At 40.9% G+C, this 21,605-nt stretch overlaps 1 protein-coding gene across 4 annotated transcripts in view; it reads left to right on the top strand.

The window, feature by feature from the left end:
• The window catches only part of agbl4 (AGBL carboxypeptidase 4), a 429,765-nt gene that overhangs the window by 145,584 nt on the left and 262,576 nt on the right, over positions 1 to 21,605 (top strand). For all 4 annotated transcript variants that reach the window (XM_039811721.1, XM_039811718.1, XM_039811719.1 and 1 more), the window contains one exon: positions 15,251 to 15,375. In XM_039811721.1, coding sequence (XP_039667655.1) covers positions 15,251 to 15,375 — 125 coding nt within the window. The remainder of the gene's footprint in view (positions 1 to 15,250; positions 15,376 to 21,605) is intronic.

The raw sequence follows: 21,605 nt of genomic DNA on the forward strand, positions 1-21,605 counted from the left end.
CACGTTGGCTGACTTGCGACAAATGCTGGTTGAAGAATGGGATGCCATCCCACAGCAGTGCGTGACCAGGCTGGTGACCAGCATGACACACGCTACTGAGGCTCCTGTTTGTGAATGAATAAATTGTTAAATTGCCAATATGTCTTGTTTCTTCAAACTTCAATCATCCAATCCACCAAACACCAAACAGGTCAATGGCAGGATAACCTGTTTGGCATTGGCAGAGAAGATTTGGCAAATTTGTCATGGGTGCAACCCACATACTCAGCGCTGCTGCTCATCCCACAAATGCATGTTCCTTACAAATGGGGCACCATTTCAAAGGGAACTAAACAGGCTTTCCAACGGTATAAGATTTATTGCCAAAAAGCATTGTTACCACAGAGAAATAATCTACCAAACACAAATTTCCTTACTTTTTGTGCTAAGTTTACATTTTGGCCCTTCATATGAAATAATTGTGCATGGCACCTCTGTTATAGACCTTATAGAATTGCTCCAGATCTTCATAGATTTACTGTGCAGTAATGATAATTAATGAGTAAATATTTTCTCTATTGTCGAGATAAAGAAAAAAAAGGCTGCCAGAAGATAAGTAATGAGAATAAATGTTGAAAAATACATTTCTACTGATGATTAAGGTTTTGTGTTTTTTTTTCCCTTTTTGGCTTTTTCCTCCCTTTAATTTTCTCGGTCCTTTATTCCAACACTGAACTGTGTATTTAATCTATCCAGCCTTATCTTCTCCCAGAAATGGTCATGTTGCAGTTGCACAGTCCCTCTAAATAATGAGTGATTAGAGTCGTAGCTAAAGGCCGTACTACCACTCCCACTGTAAAAACATTTACAGAGCAAAGACAGACGCTTGGGAGGAGGAAAAGAAGTAAGGAAGTACAGAAGAGAATAATATGAACACTGGGGGACTGGGGGGGGGGGGGCAGTGGCTGGTGGTCTGAAGCTGGTCAGGGGAGAACACAGTCAAGCTTGTCGAAGATATTTATATACTCCAGAGTGCTCCATGAATCAGGTAGTTGAGTTTCCATTGATTAAAGAAGAGGGAAACGTTTTAATAATCAAGCTAGATGCTCAGAATAAGTGGCTTTGGAGAGGCCTGAGCTTGCCGCAGTACACAGCTCTTTGCCTCGCTTTGCCTCCATCTTTGATAGAACAACCCAGAAGGATGGAAATTTACATTTCTTTCATGTCATTTTTTTCTTTTATTCAACATAAACATAATTTTGACATTTCTCCTCACACATGAAAATGTAACTCAGTATTGTGAATTGTGCACTCATATGGCCTTTTGATCGTTTGATTTTGTATTTTTTTTTGCTCACCAACCTGAGATTGCTCTAACTCTTATGGGCTTTATAAAACAAGATCCATTCGTCTGAGTGGGTGGGAGCACTCCTGACATCTGATGTATTGAGAGGCACTCCCAGTCTCTCTGTCTCTCTTACATGTCCTTGGCAGCGGAGAAGCTTCACTGCTCAAATCACTAAATGGCCTCTCCAGTTTCCCTTTTAGCAGTTTTCTCTCCTCTCTCTTTCTTTTAAGTCAGGAGTATGGAGTATGGAGATAAATTTGAGTCGTCTAGAGACTTTTGGCGAGACCATTGCTTTTGATTTATGCTATTTATTGGCCATTTGTATCCATAAGAGATTACTCTTTATTATTATTATTATTTTTTTATTATCATCATGTCCTATTTCTGTCTTTCTTCGGGCATATTTTGTCAGTTTAATCTCCCTTTTTGGGCCATATCATGCCATGTGAGTTGGGATGTGTTATATTGGTTTGACCCTGAGGGAAGCTTTCCAACAGGGGCATTGCTAAGCGCAATGTCTTTAAAGCAACTATATCTTTTTTATATTAACAATGAATTGCATGACTACTTGTATGGGAAAGGGGTTGCTTGTAGTGACAAACATATACAGAATAATCACTCAGCTCTGTAGTAACTGTTTTGGTTCACTCGCATTGCTCTGTCAATGTCCAAAAACTCACCCTATGCTACCTGCTCCTCATCAAACAACAGAGAGAAAAGCTTAGTGACTAGCTGAGGGAAACATGTGTCTCTTAAGCCTGATAGGAGAGGAGTATAGGTGGCAGTTGGTGAAAAGCAAAACAGAGCTAAAAGAGTGAATATTAGACTTCCATCAGGGAGACACAAACTCCAAATGAATGCTATGTTACTCTTTATCTGCTGGATGTGTAAAAAGGCAACTATTGCTAACAAGTTTGTCATATTAACTTAAAAGGGCATTTCAATGTTGTGCTTGCGGCTTCTGTTTGTATATTATATTAGTATAACTTATTGCAGGTATAATGAATAATTACACATACAACTATTTCTCAACTCCGCGTTTATTTCTTCTCTATCTTACTTTGCATGTCTGAGCAGAACAAACACTCCAAAGGTGGTCAATCTAAGAATTACAATAACTGCACACAACTGTCTGCCTTTATCGCATGTCTTCATAAGGGCTTGACTGAGTGTTTTGCCATAGGAGGTGAGAAGTGATATCAGTAGGATTGCATGAAATGCAGAGCAAATGAAACAGGGAAATAATCCTGTCTGACACTCGGGCCTGTTGCATATGGTCAGGTCTAATCACTGAGTGAACACATTGGCTCAGTTGCGGTGGTTGAAGATGCCTCCTCTGCCAGGAAGTAGTACAAACAACCACAGTGTTTTGTAAGTTAATTGTTGATGGCTGTGATATGAATTATACATAGGAGTCGAGCCAGCACCTCATCTTCTCAAAATGTCACCAAATGCTAGCAGCAGCAAGCTGTTTTGGAAACTTTGAGTAATGAAAGGATTTGATTATCAACAGTATACACGGCGTGGCTACGAGATTTAGAAAGGTTGAGGGGAGGAATATTCAGACACTGGATATTATAAGAAATAGCCTATTTGTAACATAAAATGTGCACATTTGTTTCTTTATCCGTATTGAAGGATGTGACACAAACAGGTTTAACTTTGTTGTTGTTTTTAAATTCCAGCTTTAGGCAATTTTGTGTTCTAAATGTACTTTGGAACATCACTGTTCATTAGCTCAGGGCTTGCCTCCAGCATCGTAACACCAGATTTCTGTTTGAGAAGCCACCTAGGCCAAAATGGAATACTTCACTTGCACCAGTCACTGTTTCCCATAGGGTGAGAATTTACTTGCGGTGGTGGTGTGTGGAGCAGGATGTGATGGCTGGGTTCAGTAATAAACTAGTCAAACAAAGGTTTATTAACTATTTATTGAAAACAATGACTACAACATTAAAAGATAATTTAGAAAGAAATAACTATTTAGATATTAAACAAATCCGGCTAGATGATACAGATGAATTGTAGCATTTGATGTACTTTGTTAATTACATCTGGTTGGTTTGTTGAATAACTTTAATTGTTCAGCCGATAAAATACCTAATTACCTGAAGCCCAAATGTTGTACTATGATCCATACAAAAAGTTACATGTTTTTTTAAATCTCAACACTGTCTCCTCCTCCTAACTTCTGGTAAATCACATTAGACTAACGCTATGTAAAGTTACTTGTTGTTCAATTTGGTTGTTATGGATCATTGTTTGTTTTTTCAAATGTTTTATTTTTACAGCCAACTTAATATAATCTCGGTTTTTATTAGGGCTCGAGCCCTTAAATACAGTTCATGGATACGTGCAGGGAGACAAACTAAATGCTCGGTTAGCAACAATTAGCTCCGATTAGCTCTAGTTAACTCCATTATAAAGATAAGCTTGAGCGGAGGGGAGGGTGAACAACCAGACTCTGTTAAATGAAGTTCGGTGCACTTTCATAGTGGTTAGGCCGCTGTGTTTTTACGGTTTATCAGTACAGTTAATCCGGAAGGGAGGCCGCTGGTCTGTGTGCACTATAAAAATACATCGTTGATTGAAAAAAGTATTCTGATTTTTTTCTACTGGGCGGTTCTTAATCTACCTGGGCGAGGCACCCAAGTAGAACCTATGTATGGGAAACACTGCCGGTTCTAAGCACTTGCACACACATGCATACTTTCATGCATATACATACATAACTTTGCATGCATGTACATATATACATACACACATTCATAATGTGGGAATGTGTATGAGGGTATATTAGTGTACTGTAAGTATGCATGTATGTGCATACTTGAGTATGTATGTGCATGCTTAGTACTGTATGTATGTATGTACTGTATGCATGTATGCATGTATGTATGTGTGTGTGTAAGTGGTAGAAGGTTGGGGTGGATGACGTTCACCCAGGAGACCTGTGTTCGTGTCCTGTGCATGGTAGTCAACTTTTGTACATACATACATACTAAGCACGCACATACAGTACATAAATACTTACATTCATACTCATACTCATACACATTCTCACATTATGCATGCATATGTATGTGTATGGATGTATATGCATGATAGTATGCATATATGCCAATACTGTGTAAGTGAAGTTTTCAATCTTGGCCTAGGCGGCTTCTTATATTGCTCATTGAACTTGTGAACGACACAAGTCTTCTGTGATTCATCCAGTAATTCATTTCGAAGCAATTCCTGATGCCATAAACACTGTTTTAGAGCAGACGTCTCATTTTTCATCCAAGTCAAGACTGTACGGTTTGGGAAAATGGCGGGGATTTGTAATGCTTTACCAGTTCATGTTTTTCAAGATGCCTGTGTTTATTCTGCTGATTTATTTAGAAAACCTCTCAGCGAGATGAGCTTCATTGATGTGCCAGGGTTTGTTTGATAACACAAATTCATGTACAGAATATGCTTATACAGTGAAGGGTGAAATACTGATAGGAGCAGCATTTTGATAGAATACATTTTGGTCTGAATCCAGGCAGCTATCTTGTAGGTCTACTGCTCAAAGTAAACAGTATTGAAATTCACTCCTCGGGGGCAAATGTTGTTATCAAAAAAAAAATTCTATGGACATTTCAAACAGCTCTTAATAGTGAACAGGTTGGAATGTGGTGTAGTTTTTAGCATACTAAAATAATATATATTCTAGTTTTTAGAGGATTTCAGATGTTTAGCCTTATTTTTTTTTTTTAATATACTGTTTTCTGTATTTTCTTTAAAAAGCTGTATACAATTTGAATGAGAAAGGTTCATTGGCAAGCATTTATACATAACATGTTCCATTTTTCAAAAGGAGACTTGTCTGGACCTGTAATCAGACTAACCAACATTATAATATAGTGAAGAAGCTCTCATATAGGCAATGATTTTTGAATATTTAGTACAAACTATTAAAAATTGCAAAAATGTTTCTTAAAAAATCGCTACAGATTGAAGATCTTTAATATTAAAAAACATTTGGAGATATTTTAACTAGAATTTCCACAGAGCATTACATTAAAGATAAGATAATAAGATGAGATAATACTTTATTTAACCCTAGGGAAATTGCTGTTTAGCAGCACAAAGTGGGAAGAGTGCAAATATAAAGGTCTAAGATTACAATAATAAGGCAAATAAGGAATAATGTGCAAACAAGGAAACTGCATTCATAACCATTCACAAAACCTGTATTTATAGATTTTTGGACACTTGGGGGCAATGCAGTACGCTGTAAAAACAATATTGACATATTATCCCACGATAAAGCTGGTATGTCAAATATTTTTGCAAACAATTGCTTATGCTTAATCAGCCAACAGACATACAGCACGTTAGCTTTAAAGGTCCCATGACATGGTGCTCTTTGAATGCTTTTATATAGACCTTAGTGGTCCCCCTAATACTGTATCTGAAGTCTCTTTTATATAGACCTTAGTGGTCCCCTAATACTGTATCTGAAGTCTCTTTTATATAGACCTTAGTGGTCCCCTAATACTGTATCTGAAGTCTCTTTTATATAGACCTTAGTGGTCCCCTAATACTGTATCTGAAGTCTCTTTTATATAGACCTTAGTGGTCCCCTAATACTGTATCTGAAGTCTCTTTCCCGAAATTCAGCCTTGGTGCAGAATTACAGCCACTAGAGCCACTCCCACAATGAGCTTTCCTTAGGATGTGACATTTCTGTGTCAGTAGCTATTGAGGAGGAGAGAGGGGGGGGGGGGGGAGGGGGGAGAGTGGGGGTGTGGCCTTGACCAACTGCCACTTTGCTCGTTTGAAAGCCATGATGTCTCTCTCTCATGGGTGGGCCAAATTCTCTGGGCGGGCAAAGCAGAGAAAGGGGAGGTAACCTTGCTCCTTATGACCTCATAAGGAGCAAAATTCCAGATCGGCCCATCTGAGCTTTCATTTTCTCAAAGGCAGAGCAGGATACCCAGGGCTCGGTTTACATTTATCGCCATTTCTAGCCACTGGGGGACCATAGGCAGGCTGGGGGAACACATATTAATGTTAAGAAACCTCATAAAGGGACATTTCCATGCCATGGGACCTTTAACTTGGAGTTGTGGTTCTTGTCACCTGATAAATCTAAGTCCAATAATCACTCTCTTTAAGCTCGGTTTTGGTCTTCACTAACTCCTGTAACTTGCTGCTTGCTTTGTCTGTCTGAGATCCTCTTCCAATGTTCCGTTCTTGAGGGTCTCATCCTATTCTTATTATGACTTTAACCACAACACATAGATATTAAGATACAAAGATGTTTGGAGTCCTTTCTTTCTAAATTGAGACATCCTAGTTATCATCTCTGCATCGTGAATCTGGCATCATCAAGAACCTCCTGCTGTGATGGACAAATTTCATCCCAAAAAGCTCCCTGCACACTTCTTCTCTGATGAATTATGCCTAAATTGAATTACCAAATTATGTCTCTTAATCTCCCATATCCGATGGTATAAAAAGGGATTATCTTGTCATAGGATGGATTTACTTTAATGGTATATCCTAGAATTTTCTTTTTGTGTGACTTTGTCATATACAATATACATATGTATTGCTCCGTATCTTAATTTGTCTTAGTTGCATAGTTGGGTACAGTGCCTGGAAAATGTATCTGCTTTTGATTGGCATTCACTGCGTTTTTTTTAGATTTTTATTTTCTTTCTGAAAAGCTGGCATTGCATTGACAGTAGCAGCACTTAGTGTAATTCCCTAGATTGAAACACTGTTCCAATGAGACTTCCTCTGCGTTGCTCCCTAACTGTTGAAAAACTCACCCTGGGATTCACAGACATCCTCTCTCCTGATTTGCTCAACTCCTGGATTCACTCTTTCCACTTCACCTTTTAGCCCGTTAAATATGGACCAATCTGATTAGCACACACGATACTAGACTGGCGAAGCAAATACATATAGAAAAAGCCCACTGGTTAAGTAAATTACAAGAGGGATTCTGGACATTAAAGATGGAGATCAAGTGTTTTAAGTCCGGCCAGTGGTCCTGCCTTAGAACAAACACATCCGACTCCAGGTTAAGAGCCATTTACTGCTGTACTGGATTGTCTGGGCTGTACCTAATTTAAGAAACTGCTTTCCACTTTGGGGTGATTTGTTTGCTGCTGAATGGCAGGACTGGAAAGAAATCCAGTCTTGGTTAGAAGAATACACTTGCTTTTTGTCTGATTCTCTTTTTTCGATAACCAGCGTTTTCTGTTCTACGTGTTTTTTTTCTTGCTGACCTATTGGTTATTGGCCAGTGATTTCTTGCCTCCCTTGTTTCTCTTCTTTTCTTGCATCGGCTCCCTGTGTTCCTGAACTCATTACAGAGCAATCAGCCCCAGGCGTTGAAGTGTGCACCCAGAGGGAGCAATAACTGTAAATAAACACTACTGCAGGCTCTCCGATAACATGTTACCAAGATGATAACAGCCCTTCTTAGCAGGCCTGTTGACCTTCTCCTTGCCTTAGGCTTGCCAAGGACTCCTCAGCTCCCTACGCTTTTATCTCCTAACTCCCCTACACCGCTGGAGCCCCTGGAAAGATTACTACTGAGGAAGAGAGGAATAGGAAGGAGGGAGTTACACCAAGAGAATAGAGAAGAGAAAAGCGATGAGGGAGAGTGCTTGGAGATGAAGACTAAAAACAAGATAGAACAACAAACGGATGACCTGGGCAGTTGTCCCTCTGCCAGTGCCGCCTCCTCCTCTGTCTGTCCTCAGTCTTTGTAGGGCTCAACATAATTAACTTGTTGAAAGATAGCATGAAATTGGAACAGACTTGTAGCCACCAACACACAGGACACACCAAAAGCAAAAGATAAAAAGAGAGAGTGGGAGAGTAATGGACAGATGGGTAAACAGAAAGTAAGTGACAAGAGAGAATGAGAACTGAGGGATAGCGGCGCCCAAATTCTGATGAAAACCTCATCCAACCAGCTAACTCACCGTTTTAGGCTTGAGAAACAGATGAAAGTAAAGATATCAATTCCTCATGGTTCACTCTCCAATACTAATGCAGAGTGTCTGACAGTAACATGTCCAGAGCTGTGGGGCTAAAGCACTGTCTGGATGAGATTGATAATACAATTAAGCTAGTCCCAGTATGAATGCATCACTATGACCCATTACTACACCAACCGCTTCAGATGGAGCATACCGGTCCAGCTCTAGGGCCTTTTGGACGGAAAAAATACAATTATAAAAGGCTAGCTAGAAAATGTGTTCTCTTTAGAATGTGCAGGCAGGCCTGTACATCATCAGATATGTGTGGGCTGCCTGCATATCTCACTGCTGTCCCCGGGCCCAGCTTTCTTAATCTATATTGAAACGAGGAGCTCACTGGAGCATAGCTGGACTCATAACAATATGATTTTCCCCCTTATTGTCCCCTCTTATTGTTTGCTCTTACCCTGGTTTTGTTGTATATGAAGATTATTTTCACAACAATTTTCCATATAATGTTTACAAATACACAATTACTTATTGTGCGTATGTGTGCGTGGCTGTATAACATATCAGACAAGATTGTTTTAGATATTACATTCAAATGAAAATGCAGCTTTATATTCAGACATTATTGTGGACAGGAGAGTATCCAGTCAGGGCCATGGTTTTTAAAGGGAACATGTTCTTAGTCAAGTGTGAGGCAGACATTTAACGGATTCAAAAGTTTTAATAGTTTTGTTTTGTTGAGGTGTTTCTTTGAGAGCCTCGCTGCTTGTTCCAGGGGATGGGTGTAATTGCTGGTGGGAGTTTTAAATACTTGCACTATGCGTGCTTCTTTGTTGGCACTGATCTTTAGTTACAGTTACTGTACTGCAGTATACATCACCTCTCTGTTTCATGTTGAACTTGCATTAATGTTAGCTTAGCCCCATTTAGGACTGTGTCATTAACTTCATGGCCAAACGGAGCTAGCAACTTTGCCAAAGAATCTCCACACCCCAGACGTCCTACTAGAATTGGCTAAGACTGCTGAAGACTCATATTAGCTTCTGTTCAACCTTTGAATGTCCCCAATTTTTTTTTTTTTACAATGTAATTGTAATGCGGAGATATCTCTTTGAGCCAAGTATTGGACAGGAAAAAATGTCTACAGTAGTCATGTTTCCATCTAATTGTCAAGTGAATTTTACGCTAACTTTTAAAATGTCACAAAAAAAGAAAATGCAAATTAGAAGCGTTTCCATCAACTGGTTTAGAGCGAATAAACTAGACTACGCAAAGCATAGTTTCGTCACAAGTTGACGTTACGCATGGTTGTAGATTGCAAACCGGCTTGCTAAATTAACGAGTTTAGGGTTATGAAACTACCCTTTAGCTTCACATTTACTGTACAGACAGGAGAGTTGGTATACATGTTATCTAACTCTGCAATAAGCATATTTTTTATTTCAAACTTTTCCTGACTATTCCTTTAAGATGGACTTGAAAAAAATCTGAAGCCTTCCTTTAAACTGTTTTAAAAGATAGACTGCAGTTTAGTATACCTGTTAGGTAGTTAGATTGGGGAAACTTGGAGGTGACCTCTTTAATCTTGCCTGCAGATGAAGTGATAAGGCATCAGAGGAGAAGGCAGGCTTTAAGAAGTCATGAAGCAGGAGATTGATGTTGCCTCTGTGACAACTCGCCTTTAGACGAGGGGGAGAGAGAGAGACGGTGAGAGAGAGGCACAGAAAAACCAGACGTTTAGCTGCAGGTCTAAACTGAGACCCCTCCACTATGGCTGCCACTCGCTGCTGCTGGCTGGAATCAATTCTATCTTTATCAGTCCCCCTCTTCTGTGTCCAGGAATCCTGCTCATACCGCAGAGCAGCCGGGGGGAAAACTGATGTGTTTTCCAATAATAAAATGGAACACAGCAAAAAATAAGTTTAAAAGGTGTCTGGCTGGTCTCCCTCAGCAGTACAGCTCTCTTTTAATCTCGTGTCTGGTGTTTAAACACAGTTGTGGCCATTTCTATGTCAGTCAAAAGAGATTGAATGTCACATATCAGGCGTGTGTATGTGTTGATTGTGCATCTATAGTAGGGGTTGTTAATTTTGATAAAGCAAAACTAATTGCTCTAAGAAACATGAATTCTTACACCGAAGATATTTCATGTATTTTTCCTACACATTATGAAGAATTTATGTGATCAAACTTGTGTGTGAAAAAAATGCAAGATTTAGGACATGACAGCTGGCACATCTGCTAAGTAGGAAGCACTGTAGCCACGCAGTCTATTTCATTTTGAAACAACTGCCTATTACCATTCTAATGGCTGGTTGTGTGAGTGAGTTCCACCTCAGGCCTGAGGCAGGCAGGCCTGCTGCTGCTGTACGATGATCCATCTGCATGGCAGAAACCATCCATCCAGTGCATAGCTACAGGCTGCAGGCCGGCCCATTGTGTGGGCTGAGTACTGTGACTGCTCCCTCTTGTACCTCCATAATGGGATTACATTAGCCAGGTTCTTCTGCTCTCTCTCCAGCTCTCTCTATCACCCTCATACACATACACAAATAAACACACACACACACACACACACACACACATACGCACGCACGCACAGAGTCTGTGAGCCCATGTGTGAATGACTGACTGTCCACTTGGCCACCTCATGTCTGCACCCTGTTTACTTGCCTATGGCCCTGTGTAATGAAGCAGGTTTCATAGCCATTTTACAGACACTTTTGTTTTCAGCACAAACATATCGTGCTATGTGATTTCCACTTTTCTTTCTTTTCTTTCGCCATTTTTTTCTCATTTGTTTTCATGGGCGTGTGTGAGCGAGAAAGAGAGACAGAAAGAGAGGAAGACTCAGAGAAAGACAAAGATAGAGAGAGGGTTTTGTTCAGGGTTTTCCTCAAGGAGAGGCTGTCATGTGTAAAATCTTGTTCAGAACCAGCAATTGTGTTTTGTTGGGCTGCACCAGCAGGGCTAAGCTGTTCGTTGAAAACCAATTTGTTAATGTCTAAACGCTGCACTAGTTTTCCCTCAAGGACAAAGATTGATATTCAACATAACCTGCCAAGACACCACTGAAGAAGAATATGGAGAGTGATGATACTCAAGAGGAATTACGCAAGAGATCTCAAGGACTAGAAATTGTCTTTTTTTCCTCTTTCTCATCTTCTCTCCGTCTGTAGTACATTAGCTTCATTTACACTAACACTGTATGTCTGTTCCATAAAGAACGAAAAATTATTCTTGACAAATCTGGTGTACTGTGCATTGCTTTTCAACATCATACAGACTCAACATAACTTATCTTTGTTTTATCTAGTTTATCTTTAATGCTTTCAGAGGGCATTTCAGAAAAATTAATTGGCCGTTTATATTAGTTAAATACTAAATGATATGGGATTGATTAAAAGGGTCAGGCTACCAGCCTACCAAAGCGTTTGAATCAGGAGGTAGCCACCATAAAATTAAAAAGGGGATCAATGGCGTGTCATATCCCTGCTGCTCCGCGGGCTGAACATGTAATTCTAACGTAGAGGCTGCAGCCATCTCTCACGTCAGGCCTTCCAGCATCAGGCTCAATAACTCAGCCGCCCATGGCTGCTGTCTATTGCTACCCATGCTACAGTATTCACCAGCAGAAGCAGATCGAACTATGAGTTTGGTTTCTATCTTTAAAGTCATCTGCAGACGTTTGACCACTAACTTTGGTACCATGATTGTGTGCGTATTAGTTTATGTGGTTTTCATCAATGAGAGGTACATAGGTTGTTGTGTAGGTATCAAATTAGGAATTTTTTTAAATCATTTGCAGAGTTTAAAGGAGAAGGTTTGTGTACCATCAGAAGCTTGCTTTGAATCCTGCCCTTTTCATGTGAGTAGGGTGTGTGGGTCTTTTGCTAATGTAGCTCAGCTTTGCTAATATGCCGACAGATCTCAACAGATGTGTGGTATAGGGACCTCCATACAGCTGTTTTAATTTTGTATTTATTATTAGCAGTTTCTTTGCTGATGGTTGTGCACATCAGTAATCACTGTCTCAGTTTGTGCAACCACAGGTTCACAAGGAGCCTCTACTAGTCTTTTGTTCCACTTTACTCAAAGAGTTCTGTTGTGGATGAATATTGTGAGGTGACAAAGGCACAACAGTTTACTGGCCTCATTTACACCCTGTACATTCTTAATTGTGTGAATAATAATAAGTATCTTTCCATCATATGTACTGTAATGATAGCGAAAACCCTGATTTGTGTGAAAAAAGAAATTAAATTATCATCAGTTTCTGTTTCGTCTGTGACAGCATTTGTCACAACTTGTCAAACTGGCTTAACAGCATACAGTAGTGTCCCCTCATAGTGCGACTGCAATGTGTCCAATCAGAGAGAAAAATTGATCAGCATAATTTTCTGTTTTTTTCTTTCTAGCTGACTGTGTAGTGAAGTTCTATAATGATGCAGAGATCCACAAATCAACGTATTGATTTATGGGAATGGTTTAAAAGCATCTACTGACTTCAAATCTAAAAAAAAATAAAAAAATAATACCTCCATATAAATAAGTAAAGTGCCCTCAGAGAGTGGTTGTGTTTTCATCATTGACTATTAAGACTCTGATAGGAGAGGTGACCTTTGAGGCCAATATCAACTTGGTCTAAAAGGCTGTATTTGTCAGTGTCAGCTCTGTGAATAGCTGTGATGTCGGTATGAGAGATGATCGATTTGATGACACATCAGTGTGGAACAGGTGCTGCTCTGCTGTCTATCTCCTCTCTTTGTCCGTGCTTGTTAGCTGCAGCTGGGTCTGGTTCAACCCTCTGCCTGCTCTTGGCTTTATCTGCTTTCAATGGCTCGAGATTGCATTGCCAACCAGCCAAGATGCTAGTCCCTGCCTGCTACTTCTTTTTTATTTTTCATTTATTTATTATTTTTTGGGCTTTTCCGCCTTTAATTTTTGACAGGACAGCTAGGTTTGAAAGGGGAGAGAGAGAGAGAGAGAGAGAAGACATGCAGGATATCGTCACAGGTCGGTTTCGAACCCTGGACCTCTGCGTCGAGGCATACACCTCTCAGTACATGTGCGCCTGCTCTACCACTGAGCCAACCCGGCCACCTGCCTGCTACTTCTTAACTAACCAGCCACCGTGCAAAACAAACTAGGGCTGGACTGTAACTAAGCCATCGAACCAATCATCCTACTCTTTGTGATGATATTGCAACATATCACGTAACGAGATTATTGCAGAATTATTTTCACAATGTTGTGTCCAAAACTGACAGGAGAGAGCTTATTCGAGCATGTACTTTCTGACATACAGGGACATGCACACATGTACAGACAGGAAAGGCAGACATGATTAAGTCTTTGTCAGCACATCATTTATCAACAGATAGACTTCTTGCCTCTCTCTCCCTCCCTCTGACACCTCTCTGACCAGTGTGCTGGAATGAGACGCCACTTACTATTAGTGCTAGCTGCGGAAGCTGTTGGTAGATGGGCTTCATGTGAATACGGATCGTCAGCCTATTGTTACACAAAAACCCTCCAATTTCTATCTTTCTGCTTGTGTTTTACTGTTGCATGCTTTGTTAAATATAGCATTTTAAACTGAAATACTGCTCTTGTTTATATTTTTATATTCCGAGCGGCTTGTAGTTTTCTGCAGTCCTGTATAAACTAATGATAGCACTTCTGTGGGTAGCTTCAGTGGAGCAGAGCAAAGTGTGTGTTGCAAGCTGACTAGTGGATTAGCTCTGTCCGATGGCAGAAGGAGAGAGATCTACATTGACAGTGTGGTAGTTAGCCCATCTGTCTATAATCAGCTGTGTCTGTGTGTGCGTGCTGCTGCTGTGGTACTACTTGCCACCAGGTGGTCAACAGTTCCCTGATGTAGAGTTGTGAGGGACGTGATTTTGTTGTATTTTTTATTTTGGTAAATTGAGTTTTTGGTTTGTATATTTTTTGTTGTTGTTTATTGTTATTGGGCCCCCTCCGAAAAGCTTTTAGTAGCTTATTTGGGGTTCCCCATTTCACGCGCCTTGTATATGATTATTGTACTTTATGAAATTGTGTTAAATGATACATTGATGACGTGTGAAAAAATAAATGTAAACGTAATTGTTGAGCCTTGCAGTTTACCCAGCTTGCCAGCGAACGTAACTCTTGGAACAGCTGCCTGGACTTGACTGGTCTCATGTATTGGGTTAAGCACAGCATGCAGGGAAAATAAGCTGTCAATTCGTCACTTTTCTGTGCAATTCCGACAAGAAGGCTAACACGCTCTCCTCACTTTTTCCCCAATCTTTTTTCTACAATCATTCATTTACGCATCTACCGCGAGAGTCTCCACTACATGTGTCCACATATGAATCAGAAGATACAGACAAGGCCTATATTTAGAATGCCTGTCGTGTAATCATCTGCTACCCAGTCATCTTATAGACAGCTATGAGAATTGGAAGCGGGAAAATAGTTCCCATCGGATTAATTATGCTTCCACTGATCATGTGGATCTTTTTGCTGTGGATAGTATATTGTGTGTCAGATATGGATGACTGGATCAACCCTGTCTGTTGGTCTTTCTGCGCCTCATACTTTCTACTCTCTGTGGGCATTGTCTTGGTTTGAAAGACTTACCAATGTTCTAAAATGTGCAGATACTGTAGATACAGTATTAAACCAGGCAGGAGACCACCATGACAGTGAAGCACTATTGGTAGAATTGTCCATTTAACACATCTCTCTTTGAAAGCAGATCCTCAATTTGATGTAAGGCTGGATTGTGTTTTTATAGCATTGTTTTGTCTTGTGATTGCCCGTCTGTCTGTCTGTAATGTTTTGAGTCCATTGATTGTGAATTTTAAGGAATACAGAGGGAATTTGTGATTCTGTGTTGTGGACTGCTCACTTCTGCTTAATGCTAATGTAAGCTGTTTCATGGTCTCTGCAGGGAACCTTGGCCGTGTTGACTACATCAGTGAGTTTGAGTTTGACCTCTTCATCCGGCCTGACACCTGCAACCCCCGCTTCAGAGTCTGGTTTAACTTCACAGTGGAGAATGTCCGGGAGACACAGGTCAGCATGCCGTGGTCTTGTTACCATTGATCATAAAGAAGGGGTTCTCTCCCAATTCCATTCTATCTACCATAACACACGCACACAGGCTTCTACTATATGGGTGCTATATTGGCGGGGTGTACATTTTGTCCCCACCGGGGATAAAAATAATTCAGCAGAGGCAGGGATATGCTCGATGGTGTTTTAAGCCCCCAACGTCGACTTCAAGGCAGCGCTGCGACCGTTGACTTCAAGGCACCTAACCCTAAACTTAACCCTAACCATTGCCTAATCCTTGTGCCTTTCAGGCAGCGCTGCCTGTAAGGCGACGTTGGGGGCTTAAAACACCAAACACCCAGGGATATATAGACCAGAAAGGGGGAAATCCCACGCCACTCTGAGCTCCATGATTGGCTGACAGAGGTGGTCACATGCCACAGAGATACACTGTATGTGGATACAGTGAGCGTGGCTTCAGGGGGATGGAGGCTTGTTCTTTGATTATAACTTTGCAGGACAAGAAGAAGGTAAAACTGACAATATTGGCCTTTAAGTTTGACTGCTGTTGTGCAATCTGTGCTCCTACAAGCTTTTCAGGCTTAGATATAAGGCAAACACTCACAAAAAAAAATTGTTTAGAGAAAGGCATTGTGAAGATAGGGAGTAAGATAGAAAAGGAGGGAGAAAGAGACAAGCGAGAAAAAAAGCAAATAGACAGCGATAGAGAAAAAAAAAGGCAAGGATGAATCCACACAGCATGCTGTTGCTGCTGTCTTCCTGTAGAGTGTCCAACCCAGCCTATCTGAGGCTATCAGGCCTATCAGCCCATCTCCCTGCAGTGCTGTAGTCAGCACTAATCACATTTTATGGCTCTGAGATGAATGGGAGGCCTCGGCTTGGAGCCGGATCGATCCCAGGGCCAGATAGACCAGCACCAGCAGTCTGCGGCCTGGGCCAACAGGATATTTGCTGTTGTGGCAAAATGACAGAGAAAGTGTGAGAGAGAAACAGAGAGAAAAGTGAGTGGGGAGTAATACGACACAATAAACGACAAAAGATTGATATCACATACTGTATATGATTACACTATGTACAGTGGCACATGCAAGAGCAAGCTTACAGGTGAACTAACATTTTCATTACACATGACCACTACTCTCTCTATAGGTCCCCTCACAAGCTTCTTTCATAGAAATCTGTTTCTTATCTGTCCAATTTCCTTCTTCAAAGAGGCCTTGTGTGAATTTAATCTACTCCAGTAGAAGGTGTTGTGGTTAAGCGCTGCCTGTGCATTTTGCCAAGGTGTGTGTGCGTGTGTGTGTGGCGTGCGTGTCGTGTATGAGAGGCCGTATAGGAGGTAATTCATACTTCTGTCTTACACACACTATCATAATCTTGCATATACACCACTATACTCATACACACACACTATTATAATCCTTTTACATGTATGTATGAGAGGGTATAGTTGTGTGTATGAGAGAGTATACAGAAGTATGAATTACCTCCTATAACGGCCTCTCATATGCGTGCGTGCGTGCGCGTGCATGTGCACAGAAGCTGTGATTAGATTGGGTCTGTGTGCCTACAATCGTCAGCATTCACATAAATCTTTGGTTTACATCCTAATAGCTGTGGTATTGTTATTATTTGAAACAAAAAATTTAACAGAGAAATTAAACAGACAAAGAATAATAACATGAGTAAATAAACCAACTAAGTGTAGCTATGTGGGGAGAGGCTGTGCTATAGAGATATCAGTGAGTTCCAGGGGAGAACTGGGCTGTTCGAGTGTTTCATCCAGCTAAGCCTTGCTAACTCTCAGCCTGAGCCAGGGGAATGGGGAACAGTAAAAGCCCGTGATATTGGAAGTGAGATGGCCATTTTGAAGGAATGTAAGCTGGTGAAACAGATTTGGTCCGCCTCAATCAGCTTAGCAGCTTTGTGGAAATTGGCTTCACCGTAGCACCGGTTATGATGGATGGCTGGATGAATGAATGTGTCTTTTTTGTATGTCCTTTCTTTTTTCTGTGTTTCGAACTACTCACTTACCTCAAAAAGCTCAGACCAATTCTGGTTACGTTGGTTGCAATGACCGGGACCATTTGACTCTATTTGAGGTTCTGCTCGGTTTGGCATAGTTTGGCAAAAAATATTTTGGTCTGAGTCTCTACTGGGCCACAGAGAGACAAACATGTGATGGCATAGTGCAATTTTGGTGTCTGTTTTGGCGAGAAAGTGCACCCATCTGACATTTATGTTACCCTCCGAATGTATTTTAATAACTTAATAACTTGTAACTCCTCATCTGGCACCATCATCAGGTCAAAACTTAATTGTGATGTTTATGACCAAATACCTGCAAAACATTTACATCAAGCTGTGCTCTGTGTACTGCTAACTAGCAAATGTTACCTTCCTAACATGCTATACTAAAATGGTGAACATAGTATACATGTTAGCATGCTGAAAGTACAGCCTCACTGAGATGCTAGTGTGGCTATAGACTTAGTCTTGTTACTTGATCAATTACAAACAATTAGTCGTCACAACTGTTATTGACTAATTTATTAATTGACAAGACATTTTAGCACTACATAACAAATGTTTCTTAGTATTTTCTGTTGTGTTTCCCAGTTCTATGGAGGGAGGCGTGTGAGTCTAGAGCTTGTTTGGCATAAATGTTTGGATTGACTGGGGGCTTGATTCTAAATACATAAGATATCTGAGAATGGCATTGTTGACTTGCTTTTCATCAGTAATTTGCACTTCATTCAACTTATTAGAAAACAACTTAAGACAGGGGGCAACAGGTAATGAGGAGGTAGGAAAAGTAAGGAATAATAATACAGTTAGAGCAGCGATGAAAATGAGTCGTTTGTTTATAGTGGTTTGATATATGGAGTCTTATTTAACAATAAGCTTCAGTCATATTTGTGTGTGATTTTTTTATAATCTCATTTTATTATTGTTGTAGCTGATTTTATTACCAGTATAGGTGCTTATCTTGCCCTTTGGAAACATAAATACATTATCTGATCTACCTGTCTTGGTCATCCTACAAAGATAGAATTGATGTAAACAAACCTGAATTCTCCAAGCATGTTGAAGTTTAGCCATTGTTGAACATTCTGTGCTACACAATGTATGTTGGAGCAGAGGGCAAAGACTCTGAAGATGTTTCCCTTCAGTGTATTTATAAGTTACACTTAAACTTAAGTTATATCATAAGCCATCCAGCTGCTGCTATTTCATTTCTACTTCTGCCTATTTATGACCAGAAACCAGTAGTTGAGTTGATATGCCGTTCCATTCTGCTGTAGGGGTGTGCTTGATGTCAGGCTCCGTGAAGGGCATGGCTGTGAGCTTTTATCATAGGAGCCTTCAGGGAGCCATTCATAGAAGACAGGCAGTAAAACCTTGCGCCGAGCGCCTCCAACTCCTCCAGCTCTTCCAACTGCTGCAGGGGTGATTTGTAAGCCTCACTTGTCCAGGGAAAAGCACAGTGCAGGGCGGTTACTCTCCATAATCAGGAAAGAGGACGAACTGGAGCAGAAAAGGCCATGTGTTACCTCTAATCCCTAAAGAGACATCATCACTTTACTGTTTCAGACAATGCTCACCTATTTAAATTCATTATAAACGATGTTACGTCATTTGTCGAGAAGAAAAGTCGGATGGAACATAAAGTTAAACATTAAATAGGATGTTAAAACGGAGCCATTATGGATCACGTCTTGGTGACGCTAATCAACCAGTCCTCTTTTTATGCAGCTGCTGTTTTTCACAGACTGTGATTGGGCTAGTTTTATAAATGAGTACAATATTCTATCTGATATCACACGTCATAATGCCTAATTGGGTTTAAAAGGCCTTCAAACATCCTCTGTACAAAGTGTCATTTTCTAAATGTGTAATTTACTTATCAGTTTGAAAGATACATCATTAATATGCTGATGTCTTGTGCAAAAGCAGAGAAAAAAGAATAAAGTAAAGGAGAGTGAGCGAGAGACAGAGAGCAGCGCAAGAGCAGGGTAATGGATGTAGTGCACATTGATTTTTCCCCCCATAGAGAAGAGACAGAAGCAGGAAGAGAGGGTATAGGAGGAGGAGGAGGAGGAGTGGTGTATTTACGAGAAATGACATGTACGCAATGCATTTCCCTCCCATCCTAAATAGAGCACGTTGGCAGCACTGCTGGGAAGTCAGCTGCTGGTCTGGGTGTGTAACATCAATGCCAGCCTGCATAATAGAGGTTCTTATCTGAGCTCACTGCTTCAACAGCTCCTGGACAATGTTCTGGTGTAGAAGGCCATGTCTGTGCGGATCAACACATTGAACTTCACTCCCAGAAGTGTGTAGGGACACTCCACTTCCCACCCTCCCTTGTCTATTAACCTCTGCTTCATCCCTTTTTTCCTCCATGCTCCGTGCTTGCATCTCTCCACCATCATGTGTTGTGATGTCCTTCAGCAGTGACAGAGGGAGAAGAGGACAGGCGGGTCTCTAGCGAGCACCATTGAATGAACGTGGGCTAATCATGGCTGGCATGGCGTGCACTGCAGACAGCTGTTTGGTAGCGGGTTCTTGCGGCAGGACCACTGTGGGTCTGCGCATGGGAGGCCTTGCTGGATATATAGCTTTAGGTTTAGGATTAGACTCCTGCACGTTTATCAGGTCTACCCATACTGTCAACAAAATAAACAAGGTAGGGGCTCATGCACACTCACAAAGATGCACGCTGTCAAACTCACACACACAAAACCACTTACATGCTTGTCAACAGGTCTGCTTGTCTTCTTTCCCTGTCTGTTTTAGACTCAGGCTGGCCATGTCATTTTTTAGTCCTTTGCATTGCCTTTTCTTCCCCTTCTGCCTCTGCAGCATATGGCATAAGGTAGATATGCATGTGTCCTGTGCTTGTGGTCTTCTTCTTCTTTGGAAGTTCATTTTTTAAGCTTCTCCTCTCTACAGTCTCCAAAGGAGAGACATTTGCTTCTGTGTGACTCTGCCAAAGGGATTATTTCACTTCACAAACACACCACACAGGCCCAGAAACTTTAGAACGCTAGTTTCAAACCCCGGAGGGAAGTTGTAGGAAGACTTGTGCGGTTTTAAAAGACATACAAGACATCAGACGGTTGTGTCAGAGAGCATAGGGTATCGTGAGTGACCCTGTTCTGTTAAGGTGAACTAAAGCATCGTTCCTCATTGTCAAGGCTGATGCTCCCCAGATCACTTCATAATGACATGGACAAAAGGATATGACAACAGCACAGAATGAATTTTCAAATTGTCTCCCTGATAGCAAAATTAGTTTTCCCTGGGTTATCTCTGCTAACGCTAGGTTCCTTATCAAAATTCATTGCTTTATTTCTAGCTTGATTCACTCTAAAAATGAGGCACAAAGCTTAAGGGCATGTTTTGAAATAAAGACACTTTTTTATTACTCATTTGGATTCACTTTATTCAAACAGAAGAGATACATGCATAGCTCTAAGCTCACAGTTTCCAGAGACTGAAATACAATGTCTAATACTACAGTTTTTCCTCTTGATCTGTCATAATACTCTGTACAAAGTACAACCACCTACAGTCACGTGAACATATGAAAGTGTGGGACCTCTGCTTTTGTTTATGTGTGATATGTCATGAAACAGCTTGTAGGTGTGACATGTTTGGCCAGAAAGGGAACATCTGTAGAGGGTTTGGTTTGTGTGCCCATCAGGACAGTCATCAGTGGGCCATCCATTCGGAGCACAGCAGCAGGGCGGAGTGAGATGTTGCCAAAGTGGACTCTAGCCGCTAATTTCGCGAGTCAGGGCTCAAAGTGCAAAGAGCAGTCAAGTGTGCGAGAGAGTGTTGGCAAACTTTTGATATTTTTGTGGCTGCAGGTCTATACCACAGGATTAGACTAGTGCAGACAAATTCCTATACACATGAAAAAGGGCCCAATTTTGATAGTTTTGACTTGGAGGCTGGTGGTGGCAGGGGGCCAGCAGGCCTTTGCAGTCCTTGAATAGAGAGAGCTGGGTTGCCAGCCACAGCATGGAATACAAAGAAAGGGGTAAAGGAGGAGGGAAGAGAGAGAAGAGAGAGAGAGTGAGGTGCTGTAAACTGTTCTTTTGAGAAATCATTGGCTCTTTAGAAATAAGTTTGATTAGTATATGGAACATCTATTTATCAACATTTCTTGTACATGTAATAATGGTACAGCTAAATAGAACATTAAAAAAAGTAATCATGTT

This window comes from Perca fluviatilis, chromosome 9 (assembly GCF_010015445.1).
Source record: "Perca fluviatilis chromosome 9, GENO_Pfluv_1.0, whole genome shotgun sequence".
Taxonomy (NCBI): domain Eukaryota; kingdom Metazoa; phylum Chordata; class Actinopteri; order Perciformes; family Percidae; genus Perca; species Perca fluviatilis.